Source organism: Mirounga leonina, unplaced genomic scaffold, assembly GCF_011800145.1.
Source record: "Mirounga leonina isolate KUSES-001 unplaced genomic scaffold, KU_Mleo_1.0 Mir_115, whole genome shotgun sequence".
Taxonomy (NCBI): domain Eukaryota; kingdom Metazoa; phylum Chordata; class Mammalia; order Carnivora; family Phocidae; genus Mirounga; species Mirounga leonina.
The window spans coordinates 49,171,866-49,184,268 of record NW_023270268.1 but is presented as its reverse complement, the minus strand read 5'-3'; the positions used below and the strand labels follow the sequence as shown (position 1 = coordinate 49,184,268).

Below are 12,403 nucleotides of genomic sequence, written 5' to 3'. Positions count from 1 at the left end.
CTTTCTTTCTTTCTTTCTTTCTTTCTTTCTTTCTTTCTTTCTTTCTTTCTTTCCTTCCTTCCTTCCTTCCTTCCTTCTTTCTCTCTGTCTTTCTTTCTTTCTCTCTGTCTTTCTTTCTTTCTCTCTGTCTTTCTTTCTCTCTTTCTTTCTTTCTTTCTTTCTTTCTTTCTTTCTTTCTTTCTCTTTCTTTTCTTTCTTTCTCTCTCTCTCTCTTTCTTTCTTTTCTTTCTTTCTTTCTCTCTCTCTCTCTTTCTTTCCTTCTTTCTTTCTTTCTTTCTTTCTCTCTCTCTCTCTCTCTCTCTAGTAGGCTCCATGCCCAACGTGGGCTTGAATTCATGACCCTAAGATCAAGAGTCGGATGCTCTACCGACTGAGCCAGCCAGCCGCCCCTCACATTTATTTTTATATGGTGCCCAGGAAATTGTGAGCATCCTAGAATGTCCACTGATATTTTTTGCCAATTTACTGAATACTTCTCAAATAGGATGCTTTTTGTTAGCACATTCTGCTTTGTATCTTGAACTAGTAAGATGTTCTCTGCTCATCTCCAATTAGTTCTATCCCAGGATGACAGTATTTTGTTGATTGTTTTTTAGATCTCATGGGCTCCTGGTAGACTACCTGAGTCCAGGACAAGATCCCTACATCTCTGAGCAAATAACCTCATAAACCAAATAATTGCAATGTAAACTCAGGTTTCCCGTGGCACATGAATTTTTTTTGTTGTTATCAATTTGGCTCTTTTTATTTTGTGGGAAGTTATTTGTTTTTTAGATTGCACGTGATAAATCTCTCTAGTATATTGCAGAAATATTAATGACCTGCTCAAAACCTGAGTAGGGCAATAGAGTTCTTATAGGTAGCATGGTTTCATTTATTTTATGGTATTTTCTGATGTTGTCTGGCAATATAAGCCTCTGAATGTAGTAAGGATTGTAAAATTTACTCAACAGATGCATCAGCCGTTGCACAGCTAGTTTGGGGGATAAAAGCATTCTATGTTCTTTCAAGCAGGCAAAAAATAGCTGCATAACAGAGCTTTTGTTCCCCTGAAAAAGGTTTAAATGCTATTAAATAGATAGTTTAGAAAAATTAGATTTCAGTAAAACATAAGTATTGAACCTAAGAGATAATAAAATATTTGAAATATGAAATACTGGCTCATAGGATTAGCTTCCTCTATCACTATTCATTAGTATTTTTAAATGTCACTGTTAGACTGTGGGGTTCAATGGAATTTTGATCAAAATACCACATCCTGCAATTTGCTATTTAATTAAAGAAGTTATTCCTGAAGAGTTTGCTTTTCCCAGTGACACTAAGTATGTAATGTTCATGTAGCAACCTTGAGAACGACTCTTAATAGCATCACTGCCTTTTTAATGCCACACTTTGATAGTAATTCATTTAATTCTCACAACTACCTTATAAAATAGCCACAGAGAGGGTAAGTGACTCATTCAAGATCCCACTGTTAATGATATAAGCTGGCCAATTTGAACCCAAGCCATCTAGCTCCAGAATTCTTTGTTATGCTAGCTGCTTCACCTAGCTTTTTGGTTTTATTTTCTCTTGCTAATCTTTGTGAGCTTGAATCATCATGGCAGATGGCTCTTGTGATTCAGTAGGAAGATCTATAGATCTACACACACATGTATGGATTTACCTAGAGCATTCTGTTCTGATAGGGAATCATTTTCTTTCTATCTATATTTATGATTGGCAAATTTTAGTGTTTGTGTAGAAAATGTTAGTTTGCAGATAGCTACTAGTTTATAATAAGTAGATTTTGGCAGTGGATTTGCATTGATTATTGGTTTAATTTTATTAATTTTGCTTCATGGAGTACATTTGTCTAGTACTTGAAGGGATGTTTTCACTGATTAAATCTGAAAGATAATATGGGAAGATTGAGATGATCGTTTTCCAAAGATGAAGTTACTGTGACACTAGTAATCTCAAACACTGCTCATTTAAGCACGTTGCACTGTATGAGGAATGCTTACAAAGTGTGCCCTTTTAGCATAGAGGAAAATATCTCATGAAATTGCCGGGGCTCTACTAATGTTCTCTTTTGTTTAGATGAATAACGTGACAACAGAGTATTGTCTTGACATCGTAAGAAAATTTGAAGTTTCAGAAGAAAATAAGGCAAAAAATGTTCTTGGCATAGAAGGTAAAATAACCAATATTCTTTTTTTTTCTCTTCCTTTCAAGATTTATTTAAATTCATGTTAGTTCACATATAGTGTATTATTAGTTTCAGAGGTAGAATTTAGTGATTCATCAGTTGCATATAATACCCAGTGCTCATTACGTCACATGCCCTCCTTAATGCCCGTCACCCGGTTACCCCATCCCCCCACCCAGCTCCCCTCCAGCAACCCTGTTTGTTTCCTATAGTTAAGAGTCTCTTATGGTTTGCCTCCCTTAAAATAACCAATATTCTTAATTTCTCATTTCTCAGTTCAGTCTGCTAAGTAAAATTCTAGCAAAATTTTTAGAAAAAGAAATCAGGAGATATTCATGGATTACAGATGATTCAAATAAAACTCACAATACAGCATATTTTCCTACAAAACAGATGCCATGATATTGCTCTTTCTCTTACTTTTTTGATGATGATTTTCCACTCCAAGCAAGGCAGCTCTATCCCACCATGTGTATGATAGATGTCAAGAAATATTTGGACTTTTCTCAAATGGCTAATTTTGGAAAGCTTGAACCTGGTAATTTCAAAAGAGGAAATTTGGTCTTAAAATAACTAACCTATGACACTGGCGACTTGAAAGTACACGTTTCTTTAAAAATATTGGCAATGAACTTGTTTTACCTAGTTGGTAGCTGTGGAGAAGTTGGAACCACAAATTTTGTTAATACAACTATTTCATTATATAGTTGAGGAAAGTGAGGCTCTCAAAGAAATTAAGTAATTTGCCCACAGTTGTATAGTCAGAATCTAGCTTCCGGATCTTATACACAAATGTGAATATAGCTACATGTATGTGTAAGTTATATGTACTTAAAATATGTGGGAAAATAAACTGCATGGTGCTACCCAACAGGAGATCAAGTCCCAGGCAGAACCAACAATCTTAGCGAAAGACCACTGGGGCAACCCATTGCCTTCAAGAGCTTCCAAAGCCATGGTTTATCTTACGACTTTACATTGTTGGCCTTCTGTTCCCCTCTGCTTTCAGGCTCAGTGTGGACACGAGGATTTTGATACCACCGGTTTAGTTCCTGGGGTGGAGGGTAACTAAAAGAAAGGAATAATTTAAAATTTATACCATTTTTAAAACAGCTAGAGAAGATAAACTAATTTGGGCCTTTTCTTTACTAAGAAATGAATGTTTTCCTTGGTGGGGCCCCCCAAAATGGAATTAAACATGATTTCTACATTATGGACATAAGGATAGGCATGAAGAAATTCTCCAGAGACTTAGAGGATATTTACAGACACGGTTTTACCCACATAATTCTTGAAGACCTGAAACAATTTACCCTGATGATTCCATTTAGGTACTTGTGGATCATTCCTGTATTTATTCATATATTAATGAGTGCCTCTTCTACTCAGGTATTATGTTTTGAAAAACTGTGGAAAACTGATAGGGTTTTCTACGTACTATGTATTTGTTTATTTGAGTATAGCTGATACACAATGTTAGTTTTGGGTGTACAACTTAGTGATTTGTCAAATTTATGTATTACGCAAGTGTAGCTGCTGTCTGTCTTGTTCCATCACTGTTACAGTGTCACTGACTGTATTCCTCACGCTGAGCCTTGTGTTCCTGTGATTTGTTCATTCCAGAACTGGAAGACTGTACTCCCTCTCCCCTGCACCCATTTTACCCATCCCCCCGCCCCACAACCGTCAGTTTGTTCTCTGTATTTCTGCATAATCTTTAAACACTATTTTGAAGTTATAAAAAGTTGCCAGCTATTAGCAGCATCTTCCCAAACCAATTTCATAGTCAAATAATCACACTCTGGATTTAGGCTGTGCCTAACTTTTGACCTGCTGCCTCAGCTATGGCACCAACAATACTGTTTTTTTTTTTTTTAAAGATTTTATTTATTTATTTGAGAGAGAGAGAATGAGAGACAGAGAGCATGAGAGGGAGGAAGGTCAGAGGGAGAAGCAGACTCCCCGCCGAGCAGGGAGCCTGATGCAGGACTCGATCCCGGGACTCCAGGATCATGACCTGAGCCGAAGGCAGTCGCTTAACCAACTGAGCCACCCAGGCGCCCAACAATACTGTTTTTTAAATTAATAACTCATCAAGTTGCTGGTTGATCGGTGCAGCACTTTGTGCCCATATGGCTTTACCATTGCGTCAGTCTCCCATTAGATCATGCTACATAATCATAGCTTGAGTTCAGTAGCTACTGAATGGCTTTGCAGTAAGCCCTCTCCTGCGGACTCAATCAAAATTCTTGGAAAGTCGACTGATTTTTCTGTACGTTATGTTTAAACTGCTATTCCCCAGTCACTTTTCAGTTTTTGACACTCTTTGACCTGAAGCAAATCTCATTACCTTAGTATTCCTGCCAGTCGCTGTCCTGAGTGTAAATAAGCTAATCACTATGATCTCTGTTGTCCCCGGTGGGGTCGGTTAAGTACCTATGCTTGGAAAGCTACAGTACTTCACTCTGTCTTTCTTCCAAAGGGTTCACGAACTTCATGCGTAGTCCTGCTTGTGACATATTTAACCCACTGCACCATGAAGTGTACCAGGACATGGATCAGCCCCTTTGCAACTACTACATCGCTTCCTCTCACAACACATACCTGACCGGGGACCAGCTCCTTTCTCAGTCCAAAGTGGATATGTACGCCCGGGTGCTACAGGAGGGCTGCCGCTGTGTGGAAGGTTCGTGCCTCGTCTGAGCTCTGCTGCGTGTTGATGAATGTGCCGTTTAGGCAGTCAGTCAAGTCTAGACAGTGGAGACCTGAACTATGCACTCACACGAACCAGAACCATTTTTCTGCTCTTAGAGTCATTCTTAACTCGTAATGCTCTCTGGTTCCTCCTTACTGTCCAGTCAGGAGGGAAAGAGAGATGAACTAGAAGTCAGGAAACACACCTGCAGTTGCTGAAAGATTGTGATGAAAATGAAAGCTTTACTCGAAAGATATTTTTGTTTCAACAATGGCAAATGTAGTTCAGGATAACTCTTTGCTTTCAAGACACTTCATGATCTCTCAATTAACAACATTTATTAAATTTCTAGTGGGATCTTGATTGTGGGGACATAGATCCAGGTGTCTGTCTGCAAGGAGCTGACAGTCTAGCAGAATGGGTGGCCATTAAAAACAGTAGGCACTGTGAGAATTCCACCAGGCCGATCATATACATAGTGAAGAAGTGGTGGTATGAAGAGTAAGGTGTGAGATAAAATGCAATGAGAAATAGGTAGGCTGGGAAGGTGAACTTGGGTCAGTCATGAAGGGTTAAAGGGCTTGAGGAATTCTACCTCTGGCCTTTGGTAACAAGGGTCCAGTGAAGGGTCTTAATGCATAATAGTGATATGATCAGACTTGTAGTTGAGAAAGATCACTTGGGTCACCATGTAGGAGGACAATTTTTTTTAGAATATGTGTTTGTGGAGAGAAACAGGGGTGAAGCTAGAGAGAGCAAGGAGAATGGTAGGAAGGCTCTTAACAACAATTCAAAGGAAGGGTTATAAAAACTTGGACTAAGGGAGGAGGAGTGATGATTACATCGATAATAAAGAAGTCAACTCAGCAGGACCTGGTGCAAGAAGTAAAGGAGGGTGAGAGCTGTAATGAGTGAATGGTGCCACCACCTACTGTGGGGAACCTAGGGGGAAGAGCATCCACGAGTTCAGTTTTCCATCAGTTGAGTTTATCGTCACTTTGTATCATTCACATGGACATTTTTGTCAGCCAGTTGGATAATAATATCCGAGCAAAATGGAAAGATCCGGGGAAGATAAAGATTCCATAGTTCTGAGTTTTGTATGTGATAGTTAAAGTCTTGAAAGTGTACAAGATCACCCCCAGAGAGGAGTGGACAAGTGAATGAGGCCTGAGGAGTTAAGCGATCCAGCAGTTAGATGTTGGAAGAGCAAGGGGAACCAATGGGGACGAACACAGAATGGTCCCTGGGACCTGAGGGATGAAATGGTCAAAAATGTCCCATGCAACAGAAAAGTAAGTTAAGGCAAAGACCAATTATCCAGTCTGGTTGCATTTGACAGCTGGAAGGTTATTGGTGTCTTTTGATAGATAGTTTTGGTGACATGCTAGTGGGAAGTTGGGGGTAGCTGCTGTGGGTTAGTCACCTGGCATTTTTCTGCATTCGAAGAAAATTGGGGGATACAGTTTTAAGGTTTTAAGACTTGGAGGAAAAGGAAATGAGGACCCAGGTTCTGTTTTTAGATGGGGGCCGAGATTTTGAAAGGGTTCAAACCTGATAGCCTCTCCTTTCTCTGGGAGGAGCGCATCATCTGCTAAGTGTAAAGTGGGTGGAAGTCGGCTTGGGGGCTTAAGATCAACAAACAATGGGAAAGGAGTTGACAAGATAAACTAGGGAAGTCCTAGTTAATTTCAAAAACCGTCTTAATAAAACTGTCCTTTTGTTCTACAAAATCTGCATGCTTAGCCTCCTCCCATCCCATTCCCAGGAGATTAGATATAGGAGCTGTGAAGTAGATTATAGAATTGATCCAAGCCTCTAGATTTCTAGGTCGTATAAAATATCATCAAGGTGTTGGTGAGAGCTCTTTTAAGTAATTAGTCGGTAGGTCCATGAGTCTTAGGAAGAGAAGTGAATAAGGGGCTACAGAATGAGGTAAGACTCGCAAGAGATAGAAAGATGGAGAAAGTTGTCATCACACATACAAAAAATAAGAACAGAGAATTGTTATCACAGAGTGGGATTTTGGATGTAGTTACAGGTGATGATTGTATCCAGGGTGTGTCATGGGTGAGCATGAATGAAGAGTGGAGATAAGATTGTTAGCATTGGGAAGGTCAAAGCTAAGAGATTGAGTAAATTGCCCACATGGACTTTTAACTCACAAAGGATGTTGACATGTAGATTCATTATTAAAAATTTTAAAGATAAAAATTGGAGATTAAAAACTGTAAGCCAGATACTTAAGTGCAAAAAGAATGCTGTAGGAAAGGCACTTGGAAGATGCCAGAAAGGTAGAGTTGGATAAAGTGAGGTTCGAGAGTGGGGGGATTTTGTTTTATTTTTTAATGAATAGAGGAGAACAATTATTTAAAAGTAGCAATAAAGACCTAGAGCATGCCTTCTGGTCTGTGATTTATACAAAAAAATATCTATGGAGAAAGGTAGTGTCCTCCAAGGCAAGCTGATTGTTAATCAAGATAAGGAAGTTGAAGGAGAACTCCAAAAAGAGTCTGATGATAAAAGGGAGTTTGTGATGGAATGGAGATTCCATGGAGCAAAGAGGAGTCACTTTTTGGTGGGGATGTGCTGGGGGTTAGCAGTGGATAATAGGTTCTTAGGGTGGTGGAATAGTGTAGGGGAAATGAATAAAGCAGTAGGGTGATAAGACCCGTAACTGGATGGGTCTTTGTCACAGAGTTTCTGGCATGTTCTAAGGGTCAATTAACATTTTAAAACTGAACAGGCAGTAAAAACTGTCTCCATACAAAACAATCAGAACCACTACAAATTTAGTGTTCTGGAAATTTATGCTTTAAGACATGGCATTTTTGCAGTCACTGCAGAGAACACCTACTGACATGAGTGACTGACAATTGAGTAGCTTAAACAACTGAGTAATGAAGATGCTTATAAAATACTAACATAAAGAAAAACCTTTTAGAAGGTCTCGAGATGACATTCTGCGCTCAGCCATTATTCAACCCTTTGTTCGTTCAGCACTCAAGAAGTTTTACATGTCTGACATGCATAGAGGTTCCCTGGGCACATACCCTCATTGGATTCACAGTGATGGTTGCCTATCATTTTAAATGGTGACATGTCCTTGGAGGCCAGGTATGGAAAATGACTTGTAATGACTCAGTAACAGATCGTTAACTCCAGACCGTTTTGCAGTTTTGTTAACTGCCATGTCCTGGGCCGTATTTCTTTTGCTTTTCAGGTCTTTCAGGTACTCAGTCTTCTCTTTTTTGGTTTTGCTCTCCAAAATCAGGGTCTTACCCAAGCCTAACCATATTCCCATGATCAGCTCCTTATACTGAATCAGAACATCTCACCTCCAGCTTTGTTTGGGGTATTAAGAAGGGAAGTTATCTGATTAAGACAATTTATAGCAAGGTAAAAATGATTTTTTTTTAAGGTACAGATGACTTTTAATCTTAGCTTTTTTTTAGGGATCTTTTAATTTTAAAATGAGAGCTTTTAGAAATTATGTGCGGTAGATGATATTGAACATGGGCCTTCTCTTGTGTCTCCCTTCTTTCTTCCTAACTGCCAGTCACCAAAGTAATAGAAAGAAGCTTTCTAAAAGCTTACTTTGCTCCAGATCTTCACACCAACTGAGACTATGTACAGCTCTGGTGTAACTTTAAAGGACATGCAATCTCTCCAGTACCTCCCTCACCAGTTTGTATCAGCAAATCCCTCCCCTGTTACTTTGCTTACTTGAAGTTATTACTATTGGAATAATTTGTAAGTGGGCAGTGAAAGTCAAACTACTATTACTGGAAGGTTTTTGTTGAGGAGAAGAATTTATATTTATCTGAGGGATTTGGTCAGCTTTGTCTGGGATCTATTTCATGTTCAAAATTATGGTTATCACTTCAGCTTTGAACGCACTGTAGGAAGGACAGAGGAACTACTATGATTTCAGCCCCTTTTGTGGGCTAGGTCCTGACTGAGTGCTTTCCATACATTCTCCTTTGATTCTTACAACTTAAGGGGGCTAGAATAGCCTACTTAAGAGGACACCCCAACTTGGAGTGGGTGAAGGGGCTCAAGTTCCCATAGCTAGGAAGCTTGGGAGCGGAGATTTGAACTCAAGTTGATTTAACTCCCCTACTCCACTGTTCTCTGGGAAGTCTGTGTGCTTTCTGGAGGCACAAGCATTGAATGGCATGATCAGCCCTAGGAGGGATCAAATGAAGGCCATCAGGTCACCTAAGGAAGGCTAGAGAAAGTGAAGTGAAGCACTGAGGGGAGGGTGGCTTTAAAAGAAGGAATTTGCTTCATTCAAGATTAGGACTACCATCTAAATATTCAGATGTTCCTGAAGACTGAGAATTTGATGACATGATCTTTTGTGCTCTCCTAACAACTTCTGTCAGCCCTGTGCTTTGAAGATGTGAGCTCACAGCTGAAGCTTGGGCCTGAGACACTGGTGTATATATACCCAGTGCTATGTCATCTCCCTTGAGTCCAGATCAAGTTGTTTTTAGACTGAAATAGCTATAGCTAGGATTTAAAGAACCTGATTTATGGAATCTAGCAAGTCAAGGATTGGAAATTTCAGGTCCCATAAATATATATATTTTTTTATAGAAAAGTATGATCCAAGAGAAAATAGAGTAAATAGGATAGAGCAACCCTTTATTTTTAGACACTTTCACAAAGGTTTTCAGTAAATGAACTTTCCAGTGGAGAAGAGAGAACATGAAAATCAGCCTCCAGCCATCAGCAGCAGCTCTGCTCAGGGCCTAGGATCCTCCTTGCCCACGTTGCGAGGTGGAGGCGTGTACTTCCCTTCCTTTATTAGGTTATCTCGCTGCCTCCTGATGTCACTCAAACGTTTCATCGTTTTCTGCCGAAGCAGACATTCTACAAAATCATCAAATTCGATCTTGCACTCTTTCTCTGCATGGGTACCACCGATTCCATGCGCACATTCTATCCATTCTTTTTCAAAAGCATGGCATCGACCTGGAATCTTGTGAGGCTGCTCGGCACTTTGGATTGTCATCCGATGATCTAAGTTAAGGCCCAACCTTTTCTGCACATCAGAGAAAGGCCTGGCGTCGCTGCGGTGCCGTCTCGTCTCCTTGCTGCTGGTCCCATAAATATTTTTTGGAAGCAGCTTCTGCCAAGCATAGCACTTAGAGGTAGAGAGTAGTGATTCTGGACGGGTTCTTCATGGTACTGTGACCTGAAGAATCTCTCCCCTTTTGAGCTTCTAGTTTGATAATGGTGTGTTTTCCATCTCTATTAGTTCAGCTGTGGGAATATCCTTGGTCAGGATATATATAGTGTCTTGGGGAAGACTACTAAGTCCTTTTTTGGTGAAGTGGGTTTGTCAGCAAATAAACTGGATAGCATTTTGTACATGGCCTTTCATTCCCTTGATTTTCAGCCCAAGTTGCCTAATAAATATGGATGTTCTGTCCAGGGGATTTTCACCCTCATTATGGAACTGATGTTGCATCACTGCCATAATTGGTTTACAGCCTTCCCTGTTATCTCTGGGAACGCTATCAGGATGGAACGCTTTTAAGTTCCATTATGAAAAGCTGTCATGTTAGCTGCTTGGCTAGCCTGCAGAACTGGCCAACTCTTTGTCAGAGTGCTTTCGGGGGCCACTAATACGTGACGTGATTGAAAAACGGGCCCCTGGTAATTTTGTGGCTAGGGGAATTGGTTAGAGGCATTTCCATCACAGCATGAGCCCTTACAGGAACCTTCACTGTCATTTGAACTTGGCTATGATTGCCACGTGTTAGGATGCCAGTTACCATTTGGGAGTGTTGTTGTCCTCGTTTAGCAGACAGGTGATGAAATAGATCTAAAAAGTGAGCATTAGAAGAACCATCCTCGACTACAGGTATTCTGCCTACGTTATAAATGCTAGCAAAAGAGCACCTTCTTTCATGACCAATGTAGTTTGAAGAGCTACTTTTATTTATACACGAGAATCAAACAAGCATGGCATCGCCTGGTCTACATCCATTCTTTTTGCAAGGATGTTGTTCATTTATGAGGAACCCTGTTATACCCTTTTTCCTCCACAAGGGGGCCAACTCAGGGTCTAAATTATTTCAAATTCCATACTTTGAAATATCTGTTCCTTCTTTCCATACCTTTATCCAAGGACAAATAAAAGAATGTCAAGTCCATGTCAAAAGATGGATGGAGCTTCTCTTCTTAGAAAATGTCTTTGATACGTTTGACCTCATTTGTAGGCCCAAAGGAACAGTGCAACTCCTTACGCTAGTATCCCAAAACCTTTGATCTTCTTAACAGCATCTTTAAAGTTTCTTTCCTATATTCCTGTGGTGTTAACCTTGAAAGTTTTGTTTTCCTTTTACCTTTTCCATTTTTTCCCCTAAGGATAATTTAACAGCCAATGTTTAATTGCAATATAGGTAACTCTATTAGGGAACAGAACTAATAGGATCTCTCTCATATATATGAGAGAAAGAAAGATTGGTCGATTTTAAGAAATTGGCTTACATGATCATGGGAATTTGCAAGTCTGAAATATGCATAGCAGGCCAGGAGGTTGGAGCCTTAGGTAGGAGTTGATGTTACAGGCTTGAGGAGAATTTCTTCTTCAGGAAATGGGAGTCTTTACTCCTAAGGCCTTCAACTGGTTGATGAGTCCCACCCACTTTATGGAGAGTGAGTAACTTTACCCAAAGCCTACTGATTTAAATGTTAATCACATCTAAAAAATACCTTTAAGGCATCTAGACTGGTGTTTGATCAAATAACTGGGCATTTTAGCCTAGCATGGTTGACACATAAAATTAACCATCAAATTCTATTAGGGTTATGGTGAACAGCTTGAAAGTTTTAGAAAAAAAAATGGACATACCATTTCCTGATATAATATACAAAGCACACGTATGAGGAAGGTACTACTAAAATAAAGAACAGGTGTGGTCATGAACTGTCTGGCCCTAATTAAAAGTGAGAGTTTTAACTGGCATTCCATTAGCCAAATCCAGCCTGCAGAATGTTTGGCTCATATTGTGATTTTAAAAAATGGATTAATTGCCAATATTTAAAAATTGGGAAAAGTCATAGCAGTAAGATCTAGAGTTGTGACCTTTCTCAGCTCTGGCAAGCAGAGTTGCCCGACTATGCTATATGGAAGGGCAATGTCATGAGAGCCGGCAAGATTCTATGTGGGATCCTAGCGTAGCCTTGATTGGGATTTAGATAAGGAAAGTGAAAGAGGGCCTTTTGGTTGACCTTAAATGAAAGAAGTAGAGTCATGGAAGTAGGATTGTATGTGAGGAAACTTGCCTAATGGAAGAACACGTCTGTGAGTGTAAGGTGTAGGAGAAAATAAGGTTGACTTGTCAGACGGGAGCTAGGGTATTATGGCAACAATAGTTACTTTAAGAGTTAAAAACCTAAAATCTCTGTGCCTTAAAGCAACTGAAATTTATTTCTTGCTTATTATAAAGTCCAAAATAGGTGTCCCTAGTAGGTGAATCTTTCAAGCAATGATTTAGGGT

General features: G+C 39.7%; 2 protein-coding genes across 4 annotated transcripts in view; one reads left to right on the top strand and one right to left on the bottom strand.

The window, feature by feature from the left end:
- The window catches only part of PLCH1 (phospholipase C eta 1), a 174,856-nt gene that overhangs the window by 116,922 nt on the left and 45,531 nt on the right, over nucleotides 1-12,403 (top strand). For all 3 annotated transcript variants that reach the window (XM_034997536.1, XM_034997531.1, XM_034997524.1), the window contains exons 6-7: nucleotides 2,083-2,176; nucleotides 4,674-4,877. In XM_034997536.1, coding sequence (XP_034853427.1) covers nucleotides 2,083-2,176; nucleotides 4,674-4,877 — 298 coding nt within the window. The remainder of the gene's footprint in view (nucleotides 1-2,082; nucleotides 2,177-4,673; nucleotides 4,878-12,403) is intronic.
- On the bottom strand, nucleotides 9,637-11,254 carry LOC117999059 (NADH dehydrogenase [ubiquinone] iron-sulfur protein 5-like). The gene is made up of 2 exons (XM_034987979.1): nucleotides 11,246-11,254; nucleotides 9,637-10,023 (listed from the first exon to the last, which is right to left on the bottom strand). Exons 1-2 carry the CDS (start codon nucleotides 11,252-11,254, stop codon nucleotides 9,637-9,639), a joined length of 396 nt encoding a protein of 131 aa, XP_034843870.1.